This window comes from Lemur catta, chromosome 5, assembly GCF_020740605.2.
Source record: "Lemur catta isolate mLemCat1 chromosome 5, mLemCat1.pri, whole genome shotgun sequence".
Lineage (NCBI taxonomy): Eukaryota > Metazoa > Chordata > Mammalia > Primates > Lemuridae > Lemur > Lemur catta.
Window position 1 is genome coordinate 31934290 of NC_059132.1, and position 27910 is coordinate 31962199.

The 27910-nt window shown below is 40.9% G+C and overlaps 1 protein-coding gene and 1 long non-coding RNA gene across 5 annotated transcripts in view; one reads left to right on the top strand and one right to left on the bottom strand.

Annotated features, from left to right (window-relative positions):
- The window catches only part of LOC123638097, a 37405-nt gene extending 19550 nt beyond the window's left edge, over positions 1-17855 (top strand). Inside the window, exons 2-4 of one of the 2 annotated variants that reach the window (XR_006735167.1) lie at positions 10431-10559; positions 12787-12821; positions 17752-17855. This is a non-coding gene — a long non-coding RNA (uncharacterized LOC123638097). The remainder of the gene's footprint in view (positions 1-10430; positions 10560-12786; positions 12822-17751) is intronic. The other variant, XR_006735168.1, reaches the window with a different exon arrangement.
- On the bottom strand, positions 1-27910 carry SPINK9 (serine peptidase inhibitor Kazal type 9). Of its 3 annotated transcripts, none has more exons than XM_045551427.1 (4): positions 4712-5089; positions 3888-3916; positions 1735-1862; positions 1-685 (listed from the first exon to the last, which is right to left on the bottom strand). In XM_045551427.1, the coding sequence occupies exons 1-4, from the start codon at positions 4764-4766 to the stop codon at positions 640-642; spliced, it is 258 nt and encodes an 85-aa protein (XP_045407383.1). In that variant the 5' UTR covers positions 4767-5089; the 3' UTR covers positions 1-639. The 3 variants fall into 3 exon arrangements, 1 of the variants encoding a protein (XP_045407383.1); XR_006735165.1 differs by lacking the exons at positions 1-685; positions 4712-5089 and adding exons at positions 26298-26542; positions 27467-27910 and having other exon boundaries at positions 1819-1862; XR_006735164.1 differs by lacking the exons at positions 1-685; positions 1735-1862; positions 3888-3916; positions 4712-5089 and adding exons at positions 25315-26152; positions 26298-26542; positions 27467-27910.

Below are 27910 nucleotides of genomic sequence, written 5' to 3' on the forward strand. Positions count from 1 at the left end.
GGCATGCATGTGCACAGAGGGAAATAAAACTCAGTGGAAATCAAGCATGGGGGAGGAGGAGGAGGGGATGGGAGAAACCTACCTAACACATAAACAGTATCTGGGCGGTGGGCACATGTATAGCCCTGACTCAAGAATTACAAAAGTGATCCATGTATCCAAAAACATTTGTACCCCCATAATATTTTGAAATAATAGAAAAAAAGAAATGGAATTAAAAATAAAAATTAAAAAAGAGACCATCTAGCAAAGCAGTATTTTCTGATTCTTGGGCCTGAAGTCTCCCTCTTTATCTATTCACATATATACTTAGTAGTATACATGGGGTATTTTCCTAGCCTGGGTAAGAAGAATGCATTAGCTTCAGGGCCTTTGGTTTTCTGGTTCCTATTATTGGCCCCTTTCTCTCCCTAAGATGGTCTATTAGACATTACCCATAGTTAAAACAAATCTAGAAATTCAACCCCCCCCCAAAAAAAAAGAATCAGATGCACATTTATTTCCTTTATGTCTACTGTATTCTACAAGGAAATCTACATATGGTGATAAGATTAGGCAATGTGGCATAGATTATCTGGGGGAAAATGTGTCTCATGTGAATAGATGCATTAAAAGATACTTTGGAATTACAAGATAGATTCAACATCTTCCAAAATGTACAAATTTAAGTTTGCCGTCAGTTTCCCTGTGGAGAGAAAATAGCAACAAATGAGAAATGCTAAGTCCATGGGCACTTCATTAGCATCCAGACTTCATCGGTGAACCCTAAAATTGTACTATAGCTTCCCCACTTATTGATATTTTTAAAAGGACTCACTACAGTTTAGGAATATTTTCAAAATGAGTGCTGGTTACATAAGGATGATACTCAAAATACATCACAGTTTATATTCCTGAAAACATTCTTAATGGATTTGTTTAATTTAAAGGAAACAACCATTTAGAAGTGTGTTTTCATAAAAATTATAAATTTTTCTCTTACTAAAAAAACAACCAGAACAATATGCCACATATATTAGATGCTTGTTTTCATTTCATGTATTTTTGAAAATACTTAAAAGGATCTATATGTTTCATTCTGGTATGTTGTTCATCACTTCATATTTTTTGAGCTGATGTTACTATATCTTGGAGATAATTAATTACTTTATAATCTTTAAACTCTTGGCTATTTAATTTTTAATATAATTTTTACTATAGGTTCACATATATTTTGTTGAGAAATTATACTCTGAAAGAGAAGTTCTCCAGGTTTTTCAGATATTCTCTCCTTTTGTACCAGTCATTAGGGGACTCTAACATATCCTTCAGTTGCTGAAGCTGAACAGTAAACATGGGTCATTCTAACAGACGTGGACTGGCACGCTTGGGAGGGGGGGACATTCTTGTCCCTGGAAATAATCAACATGAACTGTGAGACTACTTGGTGACTTTTTTGAAGAGGGAGCTTAAGCAATAGATTACTGAGTGGAAGTTGAACTAGATGACGTTAAGTTTCCTTCCAAATCGGAGATTATAGGATTTTCTGATTCACTCTTCCTGCCAGAATATATAGGGATACAATGATACCAGGGGCTCCCAAATCCTATAAATTGAAATGTTCTATTTGTTAGAGTCAGTGTGAGATGATTCACATATTTCTTATGCCCTAAACCACCTCTTCTAATCAAGGTACATTTGCTTTAACACATAATTTTACCTTAAATATAAAAAGGAAAATATTTAAATACTTACTTAACTTCAGAACAAAAGAAGCAATCATTGCTATAAGTTTTGCCATCAGATCCACAAATTGGTCCATAGATCTCATAGCAAAATCTCTTTTCTCCTGGGGGTAACTTTTTATAATTACTGCAATCAACCTGGAAAAAACATATTAAAAACTTTAATTTTTTACATCAAATCTTTATTTCTGGGATTTAGGATTTCCTAGCAAGTTGAGGGCTCTCAATGCATTTGTTTCTTATTCCAATTGTTGGTCCTCATTTAAACCCTTTGAGATATAGCAAATGTAAAGATCTTTTATATCACATATAAAATCATGAGTGATAAACATCTTTATGGTAAGTGGTTCCCAAATCATAATTTATTTAAAAATAGAATTTTTTCCACTCAACAGGTTGATGCATCAGTTTTTAAAATGCGTGGCATATTCTCAAATGCAACCATTTTCATGGGAGCAATCAGAAGTGTGATATATTTTCTGTATGAATTATCTTATTTCTCTCTTTCACTTAAAAAGTTCAATATGAATGCAAGTGTGAGATATATTGTAGGAATAAGTACTATAATTTTAAGGACTAGTACATCATTGACAACTTTTTACCGTTAATTATTGGTAACAAGTTAACTTGTTATACACTTCATCAGCACATAGACAAATGCATCCTACCGTTATAATTGGGAACCACTGTTCTAAATTCCTGGAGCAAAGCCAAGGTAGTGAGCTGCCTGTGGGATCAGGTAGGCAATTCACAAGAAAAAATTTTCTGGATTTTTAAAAATCTATGAACATATTGAAGGATGTGGACAGTAAAGTTAAACATCTGAATTTAAGTCCTGACCATATGACCCTCGAGCCATTATTTTACCTCTCTAAGCTTTAGCTTTTTACCTGCAAAATGAAAGTAATAATAAATCCATTGTAAGGTTGAAGTAAACAAATATTTAAATGAGAAGGTATGTGTACAATGCTTAGCACTACATGGCATAGAAAATACTGAATAAATAATAGCTATTATTTTTATCCCTTGGTTTATCTTCCAGGCCTACACAAACTCCAGCTCATTCTGCTCTGGAGTTTTAGGCATGCTATTTTACTAAATGTTGAATATCTCTACTTGGATAGCTTGGAATATGCTCAAACTTAAAGTTGAATTTATCTTTCCCCCCAGATATGCTCCATTTATTAATTAGTTCATTCATCAAGTGCTAGCTTCCATGCCCTTCCTAAGTTTTAGGGCTGAGCTGATGCAAAGATTAGTAAGCATGACATAATGGCAGGATGACCTCAAAGGCTAGTGCAAAGAATAGCATAGCAGTGCCCCCTGGTAAATACATGCCAGCATGATTTCACTTCCTCTCCTTGCCTGCTCAAACCGCAGAGCCAGAGTTTATGTGGCATTCATGTCACTGAGAAACTACCAAACTCTTTAACCTTCATTAATCCTTTTCATTCTCTCACAGCTACTAAATCATGAAGGATGGCTTGAACTCAGGCCCATGTGACTCCAAAATTTATATTCTTAACCCTATTGTTTTCTTTAATAGTTAAAACAAAAGATTCAAAGACATGAAAGAAGTTGTTCAAGCCCCAGGGTCACACAGCTAATAAGCAGCAGAGTTTAGACTAGAACTCAAATTGCCTGAGTACTGGTTTAAGGTTTTTACTGTCACACCTAGATTTTTCTCAACAATAGTCATTATTTTAATCTGAGTCATAAAGAAAAGATTAAATTAAAATCTTCATTTTCTAAGACAGGAAACAAAGATGTTTGTGACCCATTTAAAAATGATAAGAATTCTGACTTGTTCTTTTTGAGTTTCACTATGTGCCAGGCACTGTGCTAAGCCCTTTTCAAACATTATGGCTCTAAGTCTTGGAATAATCTTGTAAGTACTGTTGCCCATGGCCATGTGATCAAAGAGCTGGAATTCAAACCTAGGACTATAACTATGGCACTAGTGTCACACCACTTTGTTCTCCATTTTAGAAAGATCTGTATACAGTTTTTGAAATAAAACCAGTTTTGATACCCAAAGGTAAACCTTCAAACACAGAGAAATTTAATTAATATATAGCATCAAATATTTCCTTACTGATACTGGCTTTAAAATTATATAATTACATAAAAGTAAGAATTTTATATTAAGATGGATGTACTGACCTGTTGCTTCTGTAGGGCACATTCTATATCTGGAAGAAAAACAAAGACAATATTAAATTAAACTCTGGAATAGCTTAATCTTATTAGAAAAATAAGCTTTGATTTATGTTTTAGCTTTCAGCTTGTCATAAAAATGTAAGTCTCTCTTCAGAACTGTATATCAGCATGGTATCAAAAGCTGAAGCTTTTAACACTTATCTTTTCTTTTTTCCCTGTTTTGAAGTGAAACTGGAATGTAGCCAAAAAGGTGGAAAAGCTGCCATGATAAATGAGAAGTTTGTCTTATTCTTTTCTGATTCATAATCAGAGCTCAGTAAATACAAAAGAAACAAGTGAGTCATATTTAGGAAGCATCTGCTATTATCTAGCAAGTATAGATGGCAGAAGTTGGACTAGTGGTTGAAAATTCTGGGAAGGCAGATTTTAACTCAGTAATGAATGAAAAATAGTAGCACATGTTGACAAATAATGGATTGTAATGTTTTATGAAGAAATGAGATCCTCATAAATGGTGATATCAAGTCAAAGCAGAGTCTGGATAATCATTTCCCTAAGAAGTTACACAAAGTATTTATATTAATAAGCATTTGGCCTTAGTTGACTAGTAACATCCATTCTACCCCCAAAATGACATAATTTAGTGATTTGTTGGTGGAGGCAAAAAATGTATTTCAAAAAGCTTCCGTTATTATCTATGTGATGAGTGTATCCTGGAATTATGGAACTTGTGCTGGAGTGGTCTGGGGACGAGCATCTTAAGAGGTAGAAGAGAACATTAGCTATTGGTATCAGGGCAGGAGCAGTATTAGGAGAGAGATACTGACTGAACATAGTTGCAAATGTCAGAGCCAAAAGTAAGACAAAGGCTGTTGCTCTCATGGTGCTGAAGTGGCCAAGGGCAGTCAGATGTAGGCAAAAGAAGCTACCTTCTGGTATGTGTCCAGCTCACTTAGATCCTGCCTTATATAATGTCTTGAGTTCCTTCCTCAATTGTGAAATAGCTATTTCCAGTAACATAATTTCGTAAAGGGATCAGACACATCTGCTAGGCATAGGGATTATTTTCTTGTGAATCACACATAATTGCACATGATGCCATTTCAATATCCTGTCCCCAAACCCAAGCTGGTGGATCAAGAATGAAATGGTAACTTTGCCCAGAGCCACAACTATATACATAGCCAGTGACATCTTCCATTTAGTACAATAACTTCTAATAGACAAGCCACCAATCATTTGGCCGGGGCTTAAATAAGTCTAATTGTACTTTTATTAAACCATGCTTCATTTGAAGTCTTTGTTAAAGGCTGCAAGACCACTGATTTTGGAATGTGCCAGTTTTCAAATACAGCAACTCCATGAGAAAACCTTGAAGGCAGCTCTTGCAGTTTTGGTAGATAGGGTTGAAAGACACTGTTGATTAGAGATGTTGAGCATTTTCTTCATGTACCTGTTGGCCATTTGTGTGTCTTCATTCAATAAATGTCAATTCAGGAATTTTGTTCATTTTTAAATAGGGTTATTTTTTTTTCTTGTTATTCAATTGTTTGTGTTCCTTGTATATTTTGGCTATATAGTGAATTGATTTTTGACAAGGGTGCCAAGACAATTCTTTGGAGAATAATCTTTTATCCAGTTGTACTGGGACAACTGGACATTCACAGGCAAAATAACATAAGAAACCATATACAAAAATTAACTCAAATGGATTAGAGACTTAATTGTAAGAGCTAAAACTGTAGAATTCTTAGAAAAAAACTGAAGTGTAAATCTTTGTGACCTTTGAATGGGCGATGGTTTCTTAGATAGGATACTAAGAGTACAAGAAACAAAAGAGAAAATAGGTAAATTGGACATCATGAAAATTAAAACGTTTTATACTTTTATCCTTTATTCTGTAAGGACAGCTTACAGAATGGGAGAAAATATTTGCAAGTCATATATCTGATAAGAGACTACTATCTTGAGTATATCAAGAACATTTGTAGCTCACTAATAAAAAAAGATAATGCAATTAAAAAATGAGCAAAGGATTTGAATAGACATTTCTCCAAAGAAATATAAATGGCCAAATAAGCACATAAAAAGAATCCTCAAAATCATTATTAGGGAAATGCAAATCAAAACCAAAATCAGATACCACTTCACATATGTTAGGATGGCTAAAATAACAAAGATGAGATATTGGCAAGGATGTTGATAACTTGGAACCATTATACATTGCTGGTGTAAATGTAAATGTAAACATAAAATGGTGTCAGCTATTTTAAAAAACAGTCTGGTAGCTCCTCAAAAAGTTATTCACAGGGTTACCATATGGCTTAGCAATTCCATTCTTAGGCATTTATCCAAGATTACCAAAAAATATGTCCATAAAAAAACTCGTACATGAATATATTCATGTATAATTCATATATATATTTATATATACATAGCAGCTTTATTTATAATAACCCCACATTGGAAAAAATCCAACTATTCATCGATTGATGAATGACTGAATGTAGTATATCCATACAGTGGAATATTATTCAAATATAGAAAGGGATGAAATATCGATACATAGGTTAACCTTGAAGACTTTATGCTAAGCGAAAGAAGCCAGACACAAAAGGGCACATATTATGTGATTCTGTGTATGTAATATCTCAAGAATAGCGAATCCACCTATACAAATTATATAATTATATAATATAATTACAGGGCTGGGAGAATGGAGGAATGGGAGTGACTGCTAATGGATATGAAGTTTACTTTTGGTGTGATGAAATGTCCTAGAATGAGATAGTGGTGATGATTGCACAATTTTGTGAATAGACTAGAAACTACTGAAACTACACTTTAAAAATGTGAATTTTATGCTATGTGAACTACTTCTCAATAATAATAGTAATGTAAAGATCCATTCAGGATCACACATTGTCATGCTCTTCAGTCTCCTTCAGGCAGAACATTGAAATAGTCCTTCCTTAGTTTTGAAAATTATAGACCAGTGTTTTTATAGAATGTTCCTGGATTTAAGTTTATCTGATGTTTGATAATGATTATATTCTGGTTGTACATTTTTGGCAGAGAAATCCAGAATTTATGCTGTGTTCTGTACATTGTATTCTTTCAGATAGTATATGTGATGTTGATTTGCCTATCATTGATGACGCTAACTTTGATCACTTGGCTAAGCTAGTGTCTGGCAGGTTTCTCAATTATAAAGTTACCTGTTTTCCTTTCATAAGTAATAAATATTTTGGGAGATGCTGAGATTATGTGAATATCTCATTTTTTTATTCTAATCTTACCCATACTATGAGTTAAATAAAATAGGTCACATTTAAATGGGACAAACTATATAAGCAAATGTGTGTTGTCTTTGTATGTTCCAAATTATACATTGTTTTTGCTTTCAAACATCAAAAGGAATAGAAATATTCCTATTTCTCAAGCAAGGAAAAAAACTCTGAAAAGTTACTGGTTGTATGTCTTTAATATGCCAAGCATGTTGCAAAGAATACGATATATGCTTTTAGGCCTTGGTAAGTATTGGAGAAGGATGGGCATGCAGATCACAATTATCCCTTTCATTTCTATAGGATATTATAGTATTCAAATCAAGTTTAGATGCATTATCTCATTGACTCTTAAAATGTACAGGTCAGATTTGGAGTTATTATTCTCTTTATTTTATAAGTAAGGAAGTAGATACTTGTACACCTCAAACAGCCTGTCCAAGTCTACACACCTGGTAAATATCCAGGCTGGGGTAAGCACACAAACCTTTGTGCCAAGGTCCATTGTGCTCTCCTGAACTGCTTAGTAGAGATTTTTAATGAAGACAATGATAATGAGGATGATGAAGACTGCAACAAATCAAATGCTGATGGTTACACAGAGAAATGAGTAAAACTGAATAAAATCATTTCTTCTCCAAGGCCTAAACTTGTAAAAGTAAAATTTTAAAAACAAATTCACTTCACGCCCATATTTATAGTGATTTAGTAGCTTCCCATGTGGCAAAGAGTTACTATTCCTTTACTTTACCTTGGACAAAAAGAAGAAAAGAAAGTTAATATATATGTCATAGTAAGAAATATGTATAATTCCATAATTCCATTGACATTAAACAGTTTATTACAAAAAATAAAAATGTTTTTATCATCATTATAACACGTCAGTGAGAACTAATTTTAATCATTTCCATTTTTAGGTTGTTACCATCATATTATGGTAATATAATGTGCCTCTATTCCTTGTTTTATTAACTAAAATCAGTTATTTATTGACTCTTATCTATGGAAGAAAAAGGTTTTAATTTGCATTACCTTTCCATTCTTTTCTTCTTAGTTTTTGATAGGCATATCATGACTTTTTTAAAAATTCTGCTTGTTACTTTTATAACCTTAAGTAATATATTTTAGTTGCTATTTCTATATCATAATTTTTAGACACTATCTCATAACTCTATAAATATCTCATCTGCCTGTATTCCCATCCCTCAATCAGCCTTCCTGTCTAGAGATTTATCACCTCTAGTTTTACTTTTACAATTCATACATTAAAAATATGCATGTTCTTTTCTGTATACCATAATTATATCTTCTATAACTTGCTTATAGGTGGATTCTAAAACTGCAGAGCAATAACTATTTTTAAGCATCATTTAAACAATAACTATTTTTAAACATAAATGTTAAAAGGATTCTGGGACTATTTTCATTATAGACTAAATGACTTCAATTTCAGAAAGATTGGGAATATTCTTTTAGGTAGTGAGTCTTTATAAGTTGTAAGAAAAGAGTAAATATTATCAAGACCTTAGCGTCTGCTTTGGAGGTAATACAGACTGAAGAACTGAGACTGCCTAGGTCTCCAGTGAAGCTATATGTTTCCTTAACTTCAAGTGTGTAGAACAAATGTTCATAAAACCCTGAGCCTGTAGATTCACCTGCCACACTTACAGTTCTACAGTTTTGTCCATAGTCTTTGAGAGCTTTCTTTACTTCAGCTGAAAAGTGAGGTTAATAATGATGTGTAAGTATTACCAAGACATGGGCTTTAAAAGTTATTTTGCAAGTTATAAAGTGCTTCACAGATATTATGTACTAGGTAATAACATAAGTAATAAGTAGAAGGATTTTATTTCCAGGGGTCATGAGGTACGGTGGATGAAATTCTGGAAGTAGTATTTGGGCCCTGGGTTGGTTGGGAGTCAGCAGATCTGGGTTCTTGTCTTGGTCTTCCACATAAGCTATGAGGCATTTCCAAGTTTGGAAGCTCAGTGTTTCCATCCATAAAGTGAGGCTGTTGATTGGCTCTCTTCCATCCCTGATAATGAGGAACTTGAAGTCGAGGTCCGTATTTTGTCCATACTCTGTATCATGGTTGCATTGGTATGTTCACTTGATCTTCATGTGCAGTCTGCAGAGACTGCCATAGGTTTCTCCACCATGCACAAGGCTGAAGATAGGTGCACAGTGTCAGTGTCTACCTGTGTCATGGCCATTGTATCTATGACAAGTTATCTGTTAGCAGAAAGAGAGCTTTCATGTACAGACTGCAGACTGTAGTGAACAACACATGGGCTGTGAAGTCAGATGGCTGAGATAGGAATGCTAACTAACTTTGTGGTTTTCTGTAAATTCTCTACCCTTGCCAAATCTCAGTGGGTAACAGGATATTTCTCATAGTTTATTTGAGAGGAATAAATGGAATAATAAGCATAAATCATGTTTCACGAGTTCTAGAGTAAAATCAGTGTTCACTAAGTGTTATGTATTGTAATTGTGGATTATTTGAAAGTTAGAAAAAAATCACTAGGGGTTCTGAGTAATGTAAGATCATTTTGAGGAAATAGTATGAAATATCTTTATTTTTGCTCATATAAATTGAGCACCGAAAACTATTTCTTATATTAATCCATTCAGTAGGGAACATATTTAATGCTTTTCTTTATGGGTAGGTAATGATTTGAAGGGATCTCAACTTCTCCTTTAATTCTTCTTCAAAACTGATTTTTGTTCATGCAGGTCATATATTAGACATAAAAATATTTTAATTATAGTTTACTTTCTCTAGATTTTAAATCAATGATAACATATTGGTTTTGGAAACAGGGTGGCATAGTGAAAAGAAGATTGACCTTGGAATTAGAATATGTGGGGTTGAGTCCTGGCTCTCCATTTATACTTTCTAGCTTCACTTCCCTCATTTGTCAAGAAATAAAATTAGGAAATCCTCATGAAAATGTTTCATAAATGATAAAATTCTGTTTGAAAACATGATTTAAAAACTTAAATGGATGCAGTAGCTTCAAAATAACTTTTACAATATTTGATATAATTAATATACAGATTCAAACAAAATTTACATTTAAGATGATCTAGAAAAAAGGAAAGCAAAGTGAAAAAGATAAAGACCAAAATTTTCTCTTTATAATTCTTTGGACACAAGAGATTTTATACATTTACAATCACATATCAAGGACTGTTTTCCATCTCCCATCGTACAATTTTGTGATATGACTTAACACTCACCTTTTTTCCCCCTTAGAATGCTCATAGACTTCATGGATAGCAGATAGGGAATGCTCATGAATGACCAGAGACGTACTCACCAGAGGAAAACAAAAATGCCAGAGTGAGGAGACTCAAGCAAGATGTGAGACTCATTGTGGAGAAGGTTGTTTCCTTACTGTGGGTAGGGCACTGTGTTGAGTGATTGTTCTGGCTAATCTATCCTACCAAAGGCCCTCTTTATATGTATCTGCACAGAGCCTGTTGGGGAGAGGGGGTTTGTTATAGGTCAATTAGCAAGAGAAGTGGAGTTTGGATTCAGTTCCCATTGACAAGAATGACTCTGGTGAATAACCACAGTTCTGCCATGTTGGGCCTAGATCAAATTTCATCTTCTCAAAGAGATGTTTCTTGTTAATCTCATGCAGTAGTGATTTTGCTTTCCACAGGGACCCTCTTGTATTGAGCTAGGTGCAATGTCTACTTCTGAATTTTCTAATTCTGAATGTATACCAATTAAAAATTTAGATTGCTTAGGGCTTTTCTCAGTTTTATTGAATTATAATTTGTGGGGTGGAGCCCTGGCATCTTTAATTAGTTTCTCATTATTCTTATGCAGCAAGCCTGTTATTTGCAAACACATCAGGTTTCATTCTAATGATGTTTCTACGTAATAATTATGGCCCTTGGTGCATCAGGGTGCATTAATAGAAGGAAATGATTACTAGAGGAGTGATAGTTTTGATTTCTTTGAATCTGTTGGACAAAATTTGGGGTGATTGGTCCATTTTGGGACAACATACTGACATACTTTAAGATGGCCAATCCCTAACTGTAATAGATCCAGGCAATGTGGTCCATGATAGAAATATATAAGGGAGATAAGATAGAAGAAAAGGTTAACCAGAGATTTTTATCCTGGAGAAAATAAATTTTAATGGGGACAGAATATTTATCTTCAAATATTGGACAGTCTGTTAGTTGGAAAAAAGAGTGAACTTCCTTGTAATTTGGTCTCACTGGCCCTGATGGTTGACGGCCTCATGAATGCAGTTTTCTTTTTTTTTTGTATTGTTTTGAGACAGAGTCTCGCTCTGTCGCCCGGGCTAGAGTGAGTGCCCTGGCATCAGCCTAGCTCACAGCAACCTCAAACTCCTGGGCTCAAGCAATCCTACTGCCTCAGCCTCCCGAGTAGCTGGGACTACAGGCATGCACCACCATGCCCGGCTAATTTTTTCTATATATTTTTAGTTGGCCAGATAATTTCTTTCTATTTTTAGTAGAGATGAGGTCTCACTCTTGCTCAGGCTGGTCTCGAACTCCTGAGCTCGAATGATCCGCCAGGCTCGGCCTCCCAGAGTGCTAGGATTACAGGCGTGAGCCACCGCGCCTGGCCTATTGAGGTTTTACTACAAAGACCTAATGGCTTCACTTTCACTATTGACCAATGTCATTTTGTTATTGATCTTAACATTTTTTTCCTTTTTCAAGTGATTAATATTGCTTGCCTTATGTGCAAAAACTCTTTACATTCCGTAAGCTGTAAGAAATTTCAAGGTCATCTGAGGCTGAGGGATGCAATTTTCATCAACATTGTGAGCCAAGACATAGTTATTTGAAAAATTGTTTTGTTTTCCTGACTATATCATTCTAACAAATTTCCTGGAAAAGAGGAGAGAGAGTATGTGACACTAGAGAGACCACTATGGAGAAAGGCAGTAGAACTGAGCTTTTATAACTAATTCACCAACGTAAATTCTTCCCATGTCTTTGGTCTCAGTTTCCACATTGCTGATATTCCTAAAATGGAGATACTGTAACTAATGAACTTTTATTTCTTGATATTCTGGTTTACTGATTATTATCTCTAACAAATAGCTAAGCACTATGTCTGAAGTAACGATACCTGTGGCTTTTTCTGGAAGCCTCTAATTGTCTACAGATACTGTAGATATTGTGAGAGAAGGAAAAGAAACCAAGACTTAGAACAAGAAGTCTGTGACTTAGCTCTTGAATATGTTCTCTAATAGTTGAGTACTTTTGTACAATGTATTCCCTCTCTCAGCCTCAGTTTCTTCAGCTACACGGTGGAGAATTTGGCATCTTCTTGAAAGGGTAGTTAGGGGTATTAAAGAAGATAATATGAATAAATGCACAGTAGGAAATCAGATTCTTTACAGTTATCAATTATTTTTATGGTTGTATTGCATTTATGTTGTGGATATTATTGGCCTCAGAAAACTGGCTTTATTCACACAAACTAAAATTTATCCATTACATTATTTGTACTTTTCTTGATAATGAAGTTATATATAATTTTTCTTCTCATTGGTAGAGAGCATTTTCTCAGATGACATGTCGATTAATTCTTTTTATCTGTGCTTGCTTTGAAGGTATTGCCTATGAAATGCAACTTTTGAATGTTGAGGTAAGCACAATTTGGGATTCCTTTTACTGTTGGAGACTATAAATTTGTTATGCTCGTAATCTATATAACTGTAGATTTTCCCCATGAGCATTTGGCACCCAAAATTGTGAGCTGATAAAGTTATACTGTGGCCCTAGGCTCAGAGTTTTGCTAGGCAGATGTGATAGAAAGATAGATGCAGAAGAATGGAAGGTAGTAGGCAAAGAGGAATACAAATGAATGTTGGTAGCAATTAGGTTGTTTAGGGAAACAATGCAAATCAGGTTTGGCTGAGACACTATAACAAAATAGAGGAATCAAAGATGTCTTTATATGTCAAATAAGATCAGATGTAGTGTCTACTTTTTGAGAAAAAAAGAATATGGTGATATCATCAAAGAGTAAGATATTTCAGATTTCTTAAGTAAAGCAACTTCAGGTGACAGCAATATAGAGCATCTGGATTTGTGAGTGGGTGTCAGAAAAAGACAGTACCACATGAAAGTTTAAGGTAATAGGGATTTGTGCCACTACTCATTCAGTTTCTTACAGCAGAAACCTCTTCTGGCTTATTCTCAATCTTCCTCCTCCCTCAGCTCTCACTTAAAATTCATCAAGTTGGAGCTTCATCCATAAGTATGTAAATCAAATATTTTCACTTCTTTCGACATTGACCTAACGCCAGACCAAGCACCCTAACTGTTTTTATGCTTCTTTTTTTTCCTCATGCCCCTCTAAATTTGTTTTCCCAAATTCAGTGTAGATTACATATAAAAAACATGATCCAACTATGTTCTGTTTACAGGAAACTCACCTTATCTGTAAAGACCCATAGACAGAGTTGAGAAATGACATTCCACATCAACAGAAACCAAAAGTGAGCAGGAGTAGCAATATTTACATCAGATAAAACAGACCTGAAATCAAAAACAGTAAAAAAAAGACAAAGAAAATCATCATATAATGATAAAGGGATCAATTCAGCAAGAGGATATAACAATTTTATACACACACACACACACATACACACACATATACGCGCACACACTCCACAGGAGCACCCTCATTCATAAAGCAAATATTCCTGGACCTAAAGAGAGAGATAAACAGCAATATAACAATAGTGGGGAACTTCCACACCTCACGTTAGACAGATCATTAGACAGATCATCTAGGCACAAAATTAACAAAGAAACATTGGACTTAAATTGGATTTTAGACCAAATGGACCTAACAGACTTTAACAGAACATTCTACCCAACAGCTGCAAAATAAATATTCTTTTCATCAGCACATGGACTATTCTCCAAGATAGAATACAAAATAAGTCTCCACTGATTTTAATAAAATGGAAATCATATCAAATGTCTTCTCAGACCAAGTGGATTAAAAGTAGAAATCAATACCAAGAGGAACTTTGGAAACTATACAAATACAAGAAAATTAAAAAACATGCTCCTGAGTTACCATAGGGACAATGAAAAAAATTAAGATGAAAATTAAAAAAAGTTTTGAAACAAATGAAAATGGAAATACAACATACCAAAACCTGTGAGATACAGGAAAAGAAGTGCTGGGGGTGCAGGAAGTTATGGCACCGAATGTCTACATCAAAAAAATAGAAAGATTACAAATTAAAAATTTATCAACACTCCTCAAGGAACTAGAACAGCAAGAACAAACACCAAATTAGCAGAAGAAAAGAAATAACAAAAATGAGAGCCAGACTAAATAAAATGAAATAGAGACTAAAAAACAATACAATGGATCAAAAAACCCAAAAAGTTGGTGCTTCAAAAAGATAAGCAAAATTGTTAAAGCACTAGCTGGACTATCCAAGAAAAGAAGAGAGAAGACCCAAATAGACAAAATCAGAAATGAAAAAGGAGACATTTCAACTGATACCACAAAAATACAAATGATCACCAGACACTATTATGAAGAACTATATGCCAATAAATTTGTAAACCTAGAGGAAAAGGATAAATTTCTGTAAAGATACACTTACCAATATTTAAACATGAAGAAATTGGAACCTATACAGACTAATGAGTAATTATATTGAATCAATAATAAAAAAAGTCTTCCAAAAAAGAAAAATCCAGGACTAAATGGCTTCACCAATAAATTCTACTGAACATTAAAAGAAAAATTAATACCAATTCTTCTCAATCTATTCAAAAAAACTGAAGCAAAGAGAATTCTCCTAACTCATTCTATGATGCCAGCATAACCCTGATACCAATACCACACAATGACACAACAAAAAAATAAAACTATAGGCCAGTATCCCTAATGAACATACACACAAAAATTCTTAACAAGATGCTATCAAACAAAATTCAACAACACATTGAAGGAAGGATAGACTATATGAATTGAAATTCTTGCAATTCCAAAATCCTATAATTTCCAAATTTTAGTTCTCTGTAAATGTTTGAATATTTTATGGAAATCTGAAAAACCATAAGTTCAATTAGATATTTAAAACATGAAATGTAAGACATTTCTCAACCATTAAATACCTTGCCTAATAAACATCTTGCATGGTATTTTATTAAAATGACTTTAATTTCATGTTTACACAGTGGGGTCACACAAATGTAAAATATAGGCAATACTACTTACAACAATCTTTCCAGTATTGCCTTTGCATCATATAAAAAGTATAGGTGTCTAAGACCATGCCCCCATTCTAATAAATCAAAATCTTTAGAAGAAAGATCTGGTGTCTATAATTTTGAGTAGCACCCTAGTTTAGGCAAACACTGCCAAAATCTTTTAGTCCTAAAATGAGTTTAGCATTGAGAAAAATCCAGCTTCTGTACAGAATTTGGGAGAATTTTACTATTAATATATTTGTTATGGTACAATCAATATAACAGATGCAAAAGAGTATGTACCTTAAGGAATTTGTGATTTTACTTCTTTTGTATGTATTGGTTCTGAGTAGGCAGGTGGACTTGAGATAGTGGAAGCCCTTCCATACAATTCGTTTTCCATTTTGGGTACCACACAGATAGATAGTGATACATTCCCCTTTACCTCCCACCCAATGATAATTATGCTGAACTAGAAGTCCAAATGTTCATTTAAAATTTATTTAACCAAAGAAATGTAGATTTAATATTTGAAGACAACCAGGTCCATGGGCATTACTCCCTAAATATTTGTAGTAATGAGAGAATGATAAATACAAAAACTATTTGACATTTCAAGTGTTTGTTCTCTATTTTATGTACCCATTAGAATGAAAATTTATAGGGCAAGGATAACTTGTCTCTTATGTATTTGCTTTGACCTAAGTGTTTGTCTTTTTCCTTCTGGAGATCTTGGGAAAGAGATGCTTTAGCAAATAGTGATATATTTACACAGGTAGTCATTTGTTCTTTGCTGGTTGACATGTTTATTAACACCTACTATATGCTAGGATCTATGCATTATGCTAGTAGTAAGATGATGAGAATAATCAGATATAGTTGCTGTCCTTAAGGTACTATATATATATTCGTATTATTATCTAATAGTGAATGGAAACTTGTGCCCTTGAGCCACTACTCAGTACCAAGAACTTTGCTGTGAAGTGTCACAGATGCCTCCTAACTTAGTTCTTGTAAGATCTAGATATGCGGACACACTTAAGCCCCTCCTGTAGCCTCAACTTTAGCGTGATCTCAAGAGATTGATAAAACTGAGAATAGGAAAATTCAAAATGAAAGATAGTGTTGATAGAAATTCTGTGTTTATCTTCTAGATGGATATAATCCCTCCACTGTGTTGATATGATGGATATGAAATTGTCTTTCACCCGAAGGACAATGAACTTTAAGGGAAACAGCCTGTGCTCAGTTTGAGAGTGAGACAAAATATCTCCCAGAGAATATCATGACTCAATTTTTCTCATGTGTGTAATATTTTAAACTTTAGTATCACGTGTAATGACTTATGTTTTCAAAAATGAGGTGTTCTGAGCAGTTCTGTCTCTGGCCTAAAGATAAAGTTCATACCTGGCACGGTCTTCCATCTATATATAACTAGAAGGTGTGATGACACTTTGCCTGCCTCCAGTTGTCACATTTATGGTTTCTTTGTTGTCCTTAATATTGGAAATTCCCAGCCTACACAGAATTCCTCTTTTTATTGACCTCGTGAATTTGACTGTCCGCTGCCGTCAAAGTTTCACAGCATCTTGTAGACTTCATAGATTTCAAAGTGCTTGAAAGGAGATCTTAGTGATTTCCCACTTCACCACTTTTAAGCGAGAGCACCTGAGTTGAAGCGGTCATGACAGGCTAGAGCTCAGGGTTTGCTTACCGCTGCTTCACAGAACTGCTCTACAATTGTCTATTTTACTTAACAAAAATTTCCATGGAATATTTCATTTAAGAAAATAGTTATTTTTAGGTAAAATTGAAACTCATTTTTATAATCCTATTTTTTAGGCCAAAAATATCTAGATAGTAATTCAATGAGGTGGTAAAATTTCTTCACATATATAGACCTTGAATAAATGGGTAGAGATGTTATGTTTTTATTAATAAAAGGGCCACTTAAAGGCAAAATGACAGAGGTAATGCTCTGCATCAGCATGATTGAGCACTTTTAATTAGAATCCCAAGAATAAGTTTTGTAACTGAACAATGGCTCACGATGTTAAAATTCCCTAGAAAGTGTAAATTAGAGGAAATTACATAATTCAATTAGGGATTCTCCCAGGAAGATATACTAATATGCCATAATAGGATGTGTATCTATATAGTTTTCTAAATAGTTGAGAAAAAAATCTCTCTCTTTATATATCTGTATTCAATGTACAATAAAACTGAGTTGGATTTCTGTATGAAGTACTAAGTTATTCAAAATGCATCAGTGGCAAAATTGACTATGCCTTTGGCAATAATAAATTTATATAGCTCTCATATCTTTTTTATTAATAATTTTCATTTAACAGGTACAGAAACAAACATAATAATTCTATCAAGAGCACAATTCACAATTGCAAAGATGTGGAAACAACCCAAATGCTCATCAATCCACGAATGGATTAGTAAACTGTGGTATATGTATACCATGGAGTAGTACTCAGCTATAAGAAATAACGGTAATACAACATCTCTTTGGTTCTCCTGGAGAGAGTTGGAACCCATTATATTAAGTGAAGTATCCAAAGAATGGAAAAACAAGCATCACATGTACTCACCAGAAAATTGGTTTCCGTGATCATCACATAAATGCACATCGGGGAAGGATACCAATTGGATATCAGACTGAGACGGGGGGTGGGGGGAGGGGATGGGTGTATGCCTACATGATGAGTGCGTTGTGCACCGTCTGGGGAATGGTCATGCTTGAAGGTGCTGACTCACGGAGGTGGGGGGTGGGGGGAGGAGATGGAGGTATGACTACATGGTGAGTGCCAGGCGCACTGTCTGGAGAATGGACACGCTTGAGGCTCTGACTCGGGGATGGGCGGGACATGGACAATGTATATAACCTGAGCTTTTGTACCCCTATTAAGAGCTGAAATTAAAAAAAAAAAAAAAAAGAGTTGGTATATGCTTGTTGGACCATAGGGAAAGTTTTAACATTAGGGTACAAGATAGTTACTTTTCTTTTTTTTTTTTCTTTTTCATAATACTATGGGGGTACAAATATTTTGGTTACAAGTAATGCCTTTGCTTCGCCCAAGCTAGGGCTAGAGATGTGCCCTTCCCCCATACAGTGCACTCTGTCTTCATTCATTGTGGGTGTACCCACCTCCACGCCCCCACATGACCGCCAATGAATATTACTACCATGTGAGCACCTTAGTGTTCATCAGTTAGTACCAATTTGATGGTGAGTACATGTGGTGCTTATTTTTCCATTCTTGAGATGCCTCGTTTCGAAGGATGGGCTCCAGCTCTATCCAGGATGATATAACAGGTGCTAGATCACCATGAAACCATCCACATATTGTCATGTAATCTTGGACAAAGTAGTTACTTTTCTTAATGCTAACTTCTGTAATGTAGGATTTTCTCCATGTATTTATGTAAGAATGACATATAGAATGAGAATAGTGAGGTTTTGATCTTGTGTCTTAGTATAACAAAATGCAAATAAAATAAAAATTAAAATGTAAAATCCATTAAACTATGAGGAGATAATTCTGGTATTCATGTCCAAGCGTATGTCCTCTTTGAACAGAGACAGTTTTATTTTAGGCTTTCTAATCTGGATGACCTTTCTTTCTTCTGTCACTCCTTCCCTCTCTCTTTTCTTACTGACTTCCCTCCCTCCTTTCCTCCCTTCTTTTTGCACTGTTTCTTTCCTTTTTTCCTTCTTTTTTGCCCAATTACCCTGGAAATAACATCCCATACAAACATAAATAGAATTAGCAAGATGAACATCCTTGTCTCATTCTCAGTCCCAGAGGAAAGGATGCACTCTTTCAACACTTAGTGTGGTAATAGTTTCTTTTTCTAGATATCTTTATCAGTTTGAGAAATTTCTCTTCAATTCTATTCCTAGACTTTACATGTTTTTTAATCATTAAATGGAATTTGATTTTGTTAAAAGCTTTCTGTGTGGCTGCACCTGTGTCTCATATAGGGGCTTTGAAAACATTATCAATGACTAGTATTCATCTATTAACAATTTGTTCATAGTTCTCATGGTGGCCTGGTACATGCACAGGACCTCTGTGGGCGGTGGAGAAAGCGGGCCTTGTCCCCGGCAGCAGAGCAGTGGGCAAATACAGTCCCCACGTGGGGTGCTGCGGTGGGGCTGCCCGCCGACAGTGGCCCCGAGTACAGTGCATGTGGGTGCTCTTGCCCAGCCTCCTCTCCCGTCCCCGACAGCCCAGGAGGCAGGGCAGGCCTCCCCCTCCGTCCCCGACAGCCCAGGAGGCAGGGCAGGCCTCCTCTCCCGTCCCTGACAGCCCAGGAGGCAGGGCAGGCCTCCTCTCCCGTCCCCGACAGCCCAGGAGGCAGGGCAGGCCTCTTCTCCCGTCCCCGACAGCCCAGGAGGCAGGGCAGGCCTCCCCCTCCATCCCCGACAGCCCAGGAGGCAGGGCAGGCCTCCCCCTCCATCCCCACCAGCCCAAGAGGCAGGGCAGGCGTCCCCCTCCATCCCTGACAGCCCAGGAGGCAGGGCAGGTGTCCCCCTCCGTCCCTGACAGCCCAGGAGGCAGGGCAGGCGTCCCCCTCTGTGCATTAAACCGAGGGGCTTGGCCACCAGTCCTCCGGGACACAGCAGAGCTGGGATTGAACCTGGGGCTGCCTGACCCCAGAGCCCATTCGCTTGCCCGGCCCATGCCACAGATCACAGGGCTGTAGGAGCAGTTCATGAGGAGGAAACGCAGGCAGGGTCAGCCCCTGCACACCCAGCCACCTCTGCGCACACCTCCAGGGACTGGGCTGTGGCTCCAGTCTTGTCCCATCATTCCAGAGCCTCCTGGTCTCCTGGTCGGAGATTAGGAACCAGGCCAGAGGTGGGGGCAGCAGTGCAGACTTTCTGGAAAGTCTGCTTGAGACTGTGGGGGCTGAAGTGTCCCTTGGGCTGTGGCTCCAGTCCTGTCCCATCATTCCAGAGCCTCCTGGTCTCCTGGTCGGAGATTAGGAACCAGGCCAGAGGTGGGGACAGCAGTGGGATTTCTAACAGTGGAAATGCATGGAAACGGTTGACGGTGAGCAGTGAGCTCCCCGTCCCTGGAGCTCACACAGCCCCTGGAGACTCCAGCATTGTCTTTCTGTATCTCTCTCCCTCTAACCTCCCACCAGAGCTCCTTGGATGCCCATGTGAATACACCCTTAGGAGCCCAGCTGGGTCTCTTGACAAATCTGACTGTGCCCAGGGCTCATGGTGACTTCAGCACCATCTCAAGCTGGGGCTCTGGTGTGCTTTAGTAAGTCGAGGCACAATCAGACTATTTACAATTTTGATTCTGTGGATTTTTATTGAACAGAAAACATTAGAGATACAACCTGACTCCTCTTTGTCATGGATATAGGTTTCTTCTAAAGGCCAGTCAGAATTTGCACTTCACAAATACCCCAAACCAGAATGTCACTACGGAGTGATGTCATCAGCACCTGACAGGGAGGGCTGCTGATTGTGAAGCCACAGGCTTGATTAAGGCCTTTAGATGATTGAAGCTGCCATGTACCTTTGTGGTAATAAAAATATATGTCTTAACCCCAACAGAAACACTCAGCTCTACACAAAGTCATGGAAACGAAACAACCTGCTGCTGAAGGATTATTGGGTCAAGGAGGAAATTAAGATGGAAATCAAAACATTCTTTGAACTAAATGATAAAAGGGACACAAGTTATCAAAATCTGTGGGGCACAGCTGAAGCAGTCCTGAGGGGAAAACTTATACCCATAGCTCAGGGCTGTGCTGAGGAAGTGAAGTGCGTGAGTAACAGTCTCCACCACCACCGACAGCACGGGCCCCGTCCGCCCTGCCCACGCCGGCTCTGCGTCCAGACCGTGGCTCCTAATGGGGGGTGAGAAACCCCTTCCCCACCAGGGGTCCTTCAGCCACACTGGGAGACATTTCTCACTGTCACTGCCACTGTCCCCTAGTGGGTAGAGGGCACTGACACAGCTGACCACCCTACGATAGATACATAGGATGACCTCAAAGAAACTGTTTGGCGATTGCCAACAATGCCTGGTTAGGAACTCCCACACTGACCCACCACCCAGGCAGGCTGCTGTCCTTCCCTCTGCCCTCAGCTTTCCCAGTCCACACCACCCTCCACCCCAGGCACCTCAGCACCCCCAGGAAGGCCACCCCGCTGCTTTGGTGGGAACGCAGGTTACAACACCTGAGCTGCCCAGAGCCGCTGGGTTTGCAAAGCTCCTTTCCGGGTGGAGTGCCCACCTGCTCCTTCCATACCCCAGCCAGGTGGGAGGGTCGCCCGTGCCAGGAAGTGCAAGCAGAGGCCCGGAGAGGCAAGGGGCTACTCAAAGGAGATTCCAGATGGGAGATGCACGGGGTGGTCCAAACCCTGAAAGGCACCACTGTGCCATTCTCTCTCACACCCAGAGCAGAGTCTACCCTTGGAACGCAGGATGAATTGAGCCTCATTGTTCCTGGGGTCTGTCCCTTCCCTCTCTGACCACAGGGGATGGGGGCAGGGTGGCGAGGGCAGCAAAGCAGAGCCCGAGCGCCTCTGCTCCCACAGCCTGGGCTGAACCCCAGCCCCACCTCTTACTGCCCAGGCAGGTTAGGAACATCCCCAAGCCTTACTTTTCCCAGCTGTGATGTGGGAACCACAATTTAGACCACCTGCTAGGACACTGTTTTAAATACTTGTCACATGAGGTCACTTTAGAGACTGGCTCATCCTAATTAACACTCAGGTAGGGAGAGGGGGTGGTCAGCCCCCTCAAAGAGCTGCCAGATGTCCCTCCCTAAGACACAGACCTGACCACGTCCCCTCTGCATTGAACTACTCTGCTGCTCAGGCCGCTGTAGAACACAGGCTCAGAGTCTGTCCTGGGATTCGCGCCTTCCCAGCCTGGTCCCAGTCCCACCTTCAGACTAGTGGCATCCCTCCTGCAGCACACAAAGCCCTGTCATCCCCAGGCCCTCACAGAGGCTGCCCTGTTGCCCCTATTCACACTTAGGGCTCAGCGCTCCTGCCTCCAGGTGGCCTCTGTGTCCTCTCTCACCCAGCGCCACCCTGTGGTGCAGAGGGCTCATCTTGATGAGCAAAGCAGGGCCACTTAACCAGCTTTGCCCAGCTGGTGGGCCTGGGTCTGCTCTGGCCCCAGATCCCCTGCTCCTACCCACGTCTCTTGTTCACAACCAGCGAGACTCTGCTGCGGGCAAAGCAGGCCACCGCGCGTCTTGCCAAGGACGTTTCTGTGGCGAGCCCGGAGGGAAGGAGTTGTGGGCAGGGGCTGCGTGTCCCAAAATTAACACCTGGAGGACTGTGGTTCCCGCCTTCCTGTCTAATTCCCTTCCCTCCCAGGCACAGGCGCGACCGGGAACCCTGTGCCAAGGACACGGGTCATTTATCAGTGATCAGCAATGCTACTGGAGGACACTCGGGAACTGTGACGGCCCCACAGTGGGTGTCAAAGCCCAAATGTCCCCACAGCAGAGCTGAAGAGGGGAGGGCCCCACGCGCCTCAGACAAGCCTTCTCTCTGGACGTGGCGTCCCGGGTCACGAAACAGCAGACTGGGCCTGACCCCCGAGACCCCCGGTGTCGGCAGCTGGTGTTTGAAAGACACAGAACCTACACGCCTCTTCACAGCGACACTCACACTCAGTCTAGATGACCCGGCGCAGCCAGAGGGGCTGGACAGTCGGGGTGAGGGCCCCGCTCACACCTGCTTGGCCCAGAGCCCCCAGGTCGGAGTGTACAGTCTACACGGACACCCATGGAGTGAAGGAGCCAGTGGGGCCCGCGGACGCACGCGCTTACGGGCTCACACAGTGACCCACAGATGGGACAAGGCGTGCCAAACCTCTGCAGCAGACAAACTGGCGTTGGTGACAGCGGCGGGAAGCAGGTATCTGGCAAGCACGAGGGCCCCATGGGCAAGCAGACGGAGGGGTCAGGTGTAGCCTGGCTCGGGGAGGGCACAGCAGCTCCTGCAGAGGGATCTGAAGACGGTCCCTCTCCCGAGTGCTTGTGTTCAAGTGACTTTCAAGACGTGCCTGTTCTCCTCCCATGCCAGCTGCAGGGGTCTGGTGTGTTGAGCTGACACTAGCGCTGCCCCGACTGCACCGGCTGCTTGCTGCTGCTGGAGGGCACCCAAGTCCTACGCCATCGCTCAAAACCCTCCTGCCCTCACCGGGGAACCTGCACAGGCTCAGCTGTCCCCCTGGAGCAGGCACAACACCGGGCCCCGAGTACCCCGCCAGCCAGGCGCCCTGCCCCGGCTTCTCCTGCTACTACTTTGTTCATCCTCCACCTGCCCCCTGGGATTCGTGACCTCCACCACGCTCACTGCAGCTGTCCCAGAGCCTGCCTTCCCCACAGGCTGGCAGCCTCCCAGGGCAGAGGGTGGGACTTCTCCCTACATCCTGTCTCCCCAGCCTGGGCCTGGCACCAACAGTGTCCACGACTGTCTGCAGAGTGAACTGATGCATGCACTAGAAAACACAGGTTGCAACAGGGACTGTTAGCTGCCCTCCAAGTTCCCACACTCCCCTGTTCCCTAGGCAAAGAAACTCTGTTTTTTACAGGGTGGTAAACTGCACAGAGAAAATATTTCCCAGTTTCTCTTGCAGCTAGTGTGGCTAATGGGCAAACTTCTGATCAATGAGACGTAGGTGGAAATTATTCTTCTAAACTTCTGATAAGGCTAATAAAGGAAACTAGGTCAGCTGAGAGGTGAGCACTTTCCCCTTCAGGCTATGTGGAATCCAGATGCGACAGCTGGAGCTGCAGCAACCATTTTGGACCAAGGGGGAAGGGAGTGACCTAAAGGATGCAAGCCACATAATAAAATGATGAAGTGGAAAGACAGAAGCCTGGATCCCCTATGAATAGAGACCTGCCAGACTAACCCTGCATGAAACCTCATGTGTGATGACAAACAAACTACTCTACTGGTTAAGCTCCTGTCATTTTGGGTTTTGTTCCCTGTCAATTACCTTGATCTCAACTGCTATCTGTGCAGAAATAAAAACTAAAAGATATGAGACCCACACTCATCTTTCTCTGTCATTTGTCCAATCAGGTAGCCACACTGCTAAGGGACATGTCTACCATTTCCTCAACCTTACATCCCAGCTCATGACACTGAGCTCAAGCCTTGGCCTCTGCTGCTCCAGCCCAGCAGCCAGGAAGGGCCCTAAGGAATCTCCCCACCCCACCCCCTACCGCAGGCTCCTGGTGAAATGCTCCTTCTCTTAGAAGGTGTGGCAGGGGGTCCCCAAGAATAACTGCTGTCCTCTTGGGGATTTCTGTCACCTGCACTCTGCTCTCAGAACACTCGCACCTGCTCAGGGAGGGGATATGACCTTTTCATTTTAAACTGCCTCCCCCATCACCCCTGCATGCTTTCCTTTCTCCATGGCCAGCAGAGACAAAATACATTAGTTCTTTAGGTGGTTTAGGGACCCTCTCTCCCTCTCCCCCTCTCTCCCTCTCTCCCTCTCCCTCTCTCTCCCTGTCTCTCTCTCCTTCTCTGCTTGAATGTCAGGTTTCTGCGCGTTTTCTGATCTTCTGCATCTCAGCCCTAGAGCAGGCACTGGCACAGGAAGGTGTCATAGATAGGTGCTGCGTGACTGGATGGCTGGAGCAGGAGGGACAGTGTTTGCTCTGGTGTTCAGGAGGCCTCGGTTTGAGGCCTGGCTGGGTGGCCCTGGACACATTCCCTCACTCATTCATTCTAAACAAAACCACGCTTGGTTGGTGTCTGCTCTGTATCGGGCACGATGCCCAGGGCTAGAGGGGCAGAGATGGAAGATCCTAAGGTCACTGAGCATGCTTCTGATGGGAGACAGGGAAAAGGAATATTACAAACCACGGTGACCAGCGCTGTCTATGAGGTTGACCCTGCATGGCAGGGAAATGCGAGGGCTGCCTGGCCCAGCCTGGGAGGGTGGGGGCTCCTCCAGGAGCAGGAACTCCCCACCAACTAACCTGCTCTGGCCTCTTGTGGACGAGGCGGGGTTCAAACACAGTGACAAGTGCATTCAGCAGCCCACTGCGTGTAGCCCTTCTGTGAAGCCTTCACAACCACCCTCGGAGGAAGGCCAGGTTGCTTTTAGTCCTGTTTCACTAACTAACCCTTGCTGAGCGCTGACTCCCTCCCAGGCTGCTTTCTAAGCCCATTCCATTTATTAGCTCAGCTCACCCTCAGCACAACCCTATGGGGCAGGTGCTGTCCAGCCCCATTTCACAGGCAGGAAGGTGAGGCCAGAGAAGTTCAATGAGCAGAGTACAGAGCGGCTGTGCAGCAGCCCTGGACTCAGGCTCGGGAGCCGGTGTGGAGGCTGAGGCCGTGTGCTCCGCATGCACACGCCTCGACCGCCTCCGTCCTCAGGTGGGAAGAGGGACTCACAGACATCAGGCAAGTGGTGGAATCCACCCCGCACGCAGGTCTCAGGAGGGCCTGGAATCGAACACACCAAAGGCCACTGTCCCAATGCTGGGGACCTGTAAGGACTCTGCAGGGCAACTCTGGAGTGGGCCAGAAGCACCCCTGTGCTCTGACCACTGCCGCAAACACTTCGAAGCCTTTGGAGCCCACAGTCCTGCCTTCGTCAGGAGAGCCTGGCAGGTCAGCACCCTGCCAAGCCTGCCAAGCGCTGCCTCACGTGATCACACGGATGTCAGCAACCACTGTCCCCGGGGGGGAGGCTCTGCTCCTGCTGCATCAGTTCCTGCTTTCAGCTGGAAAATCACAGGGAGACGGAGTTATGGCAAAAGCTACTCTGAAAAATTGGGTTTTCATACATATTTGTCAGAGCAAGTGAGTGATTCCCATCAGGGAAGGACTGGGCAGGGTGGGCGGTGAAGGGCAGGGACCCTGGCTCACCTTGAGGGGCAGGTAGGCCCCGATGGTGATCCTGGCACGCAGGTGGACGTGGCCCTGTTTGTAGCTCACCAGGAGAGTGCTGGAGCCCTGGGCCTCGGCTGTCACCCTGAGGACGCTGCACTGCTTAGACCCGGGTGGCAGCCTCTCCACACCAAGAGGATCACACGGTCACCGTGAACTTGCTTTTGCTGGGGAAGACAGGACAGGCTGAGGGTTCCTCTTTCATCCTGGGCTTGACATGCAATCTGATGTTTTTAAATTAAAGATTTTTAATTTCAGTATAATTCACACAGATATAAAATTGACAATAATTTTTCCCACATATTGAACACATCCTGTATCCTGTACCCAGATCAAGAAACAGATTATCAGCACCCCAAAATCTCCTGGAGCCCCATCTGATGTCTAGCCCGTGCCCCGGGGAAACCACTACCCTGACTTCTACCAGCACGGCTCAGTGTTGCTTGATGCTGCACTTTCTATAAAGGGAATCACTGAGTACAGACTCTTCTGTATCTGGCTTCCTCTGCTCAGTGTTGTTCACGAGATTCCTCATTTGCTGCACATTGTGCATCCTTCACCCACATTTCTATACATTGGGCTGATGTGTGAATACAGAGCAATGGGTTTGCCCCTGCTACTGTGCACACTTCGGCCCCTTCCAGTGTGGGGCTCTGATCTGCAGGGCTAAGAACATCTGTGCCCCTTCCCTTTTGGGGACACACTTGGGCATTTCTTTTTGGTGCATCCCTAATAATGAGACTCTTAGGCCATGGGGCGCACATCGTTACTGCCAAATATCTTTCCCAAAGTGGTTCCATCAATTGAAACTGCTACTAACAGTTGCTCTACATCCCTGCCTTTATTTTCCATTCATGTTTTAATTAAATTTTTGAAACCTTATTTGATTCTCATAAAATACACATAGCAAAAAACCTCCCACTTTTGCACTTTTACATGTAGAGTTCCGGGGCGTGAAGGCCACGCACACTGCTGTGCAAGCATCCCCACCGTGTATCCACACAACTCATCTCATAACCTGCAACTCTGTCCCCAAGAAGCAATAACTCCCTCATTCCCATCCCCCCGGCAACCACCCTTCTACTTCCCGTCCCCATGAATTTGACTACTCTGGGTACCTCGTATCAGTGGAATTAGACAGCATTTACCTTTTGTGACTGGTGTATTCACTCAGCACAATGTCCCCAGGTTCATCCATGTGGTAGCATGCGTCAGAATCTCCTTCCTTTTGAAGGCTGACTAATAGTCCACCGTGTGTATGGACCACATTTGGTTCATCCATTCTTCACTGGTGAACACTTGGGTTGCTTCCACCTTTCGGCTGTTGTGAAGAACACGGCTATGAACGTGAGAGGACAAATACCTCTTTGCGATTGTGCTTTCAATACCTTTGGGTATTGAATCCCAAACCCAGAGGTGGGATTGCTGGATCACGGAGTAATTCTATTTAATTTTCTCAGGAATGACTATACTATCTTCCGTAGCAGTGACACCATTGTACGTTCCCTCCACCAGTGCACGAGAATTCCAATTTCTCCACATCTTCACTAACACTTATTGTATTTTGTTTTGTTTTGTTTTGTTTTTTTGTT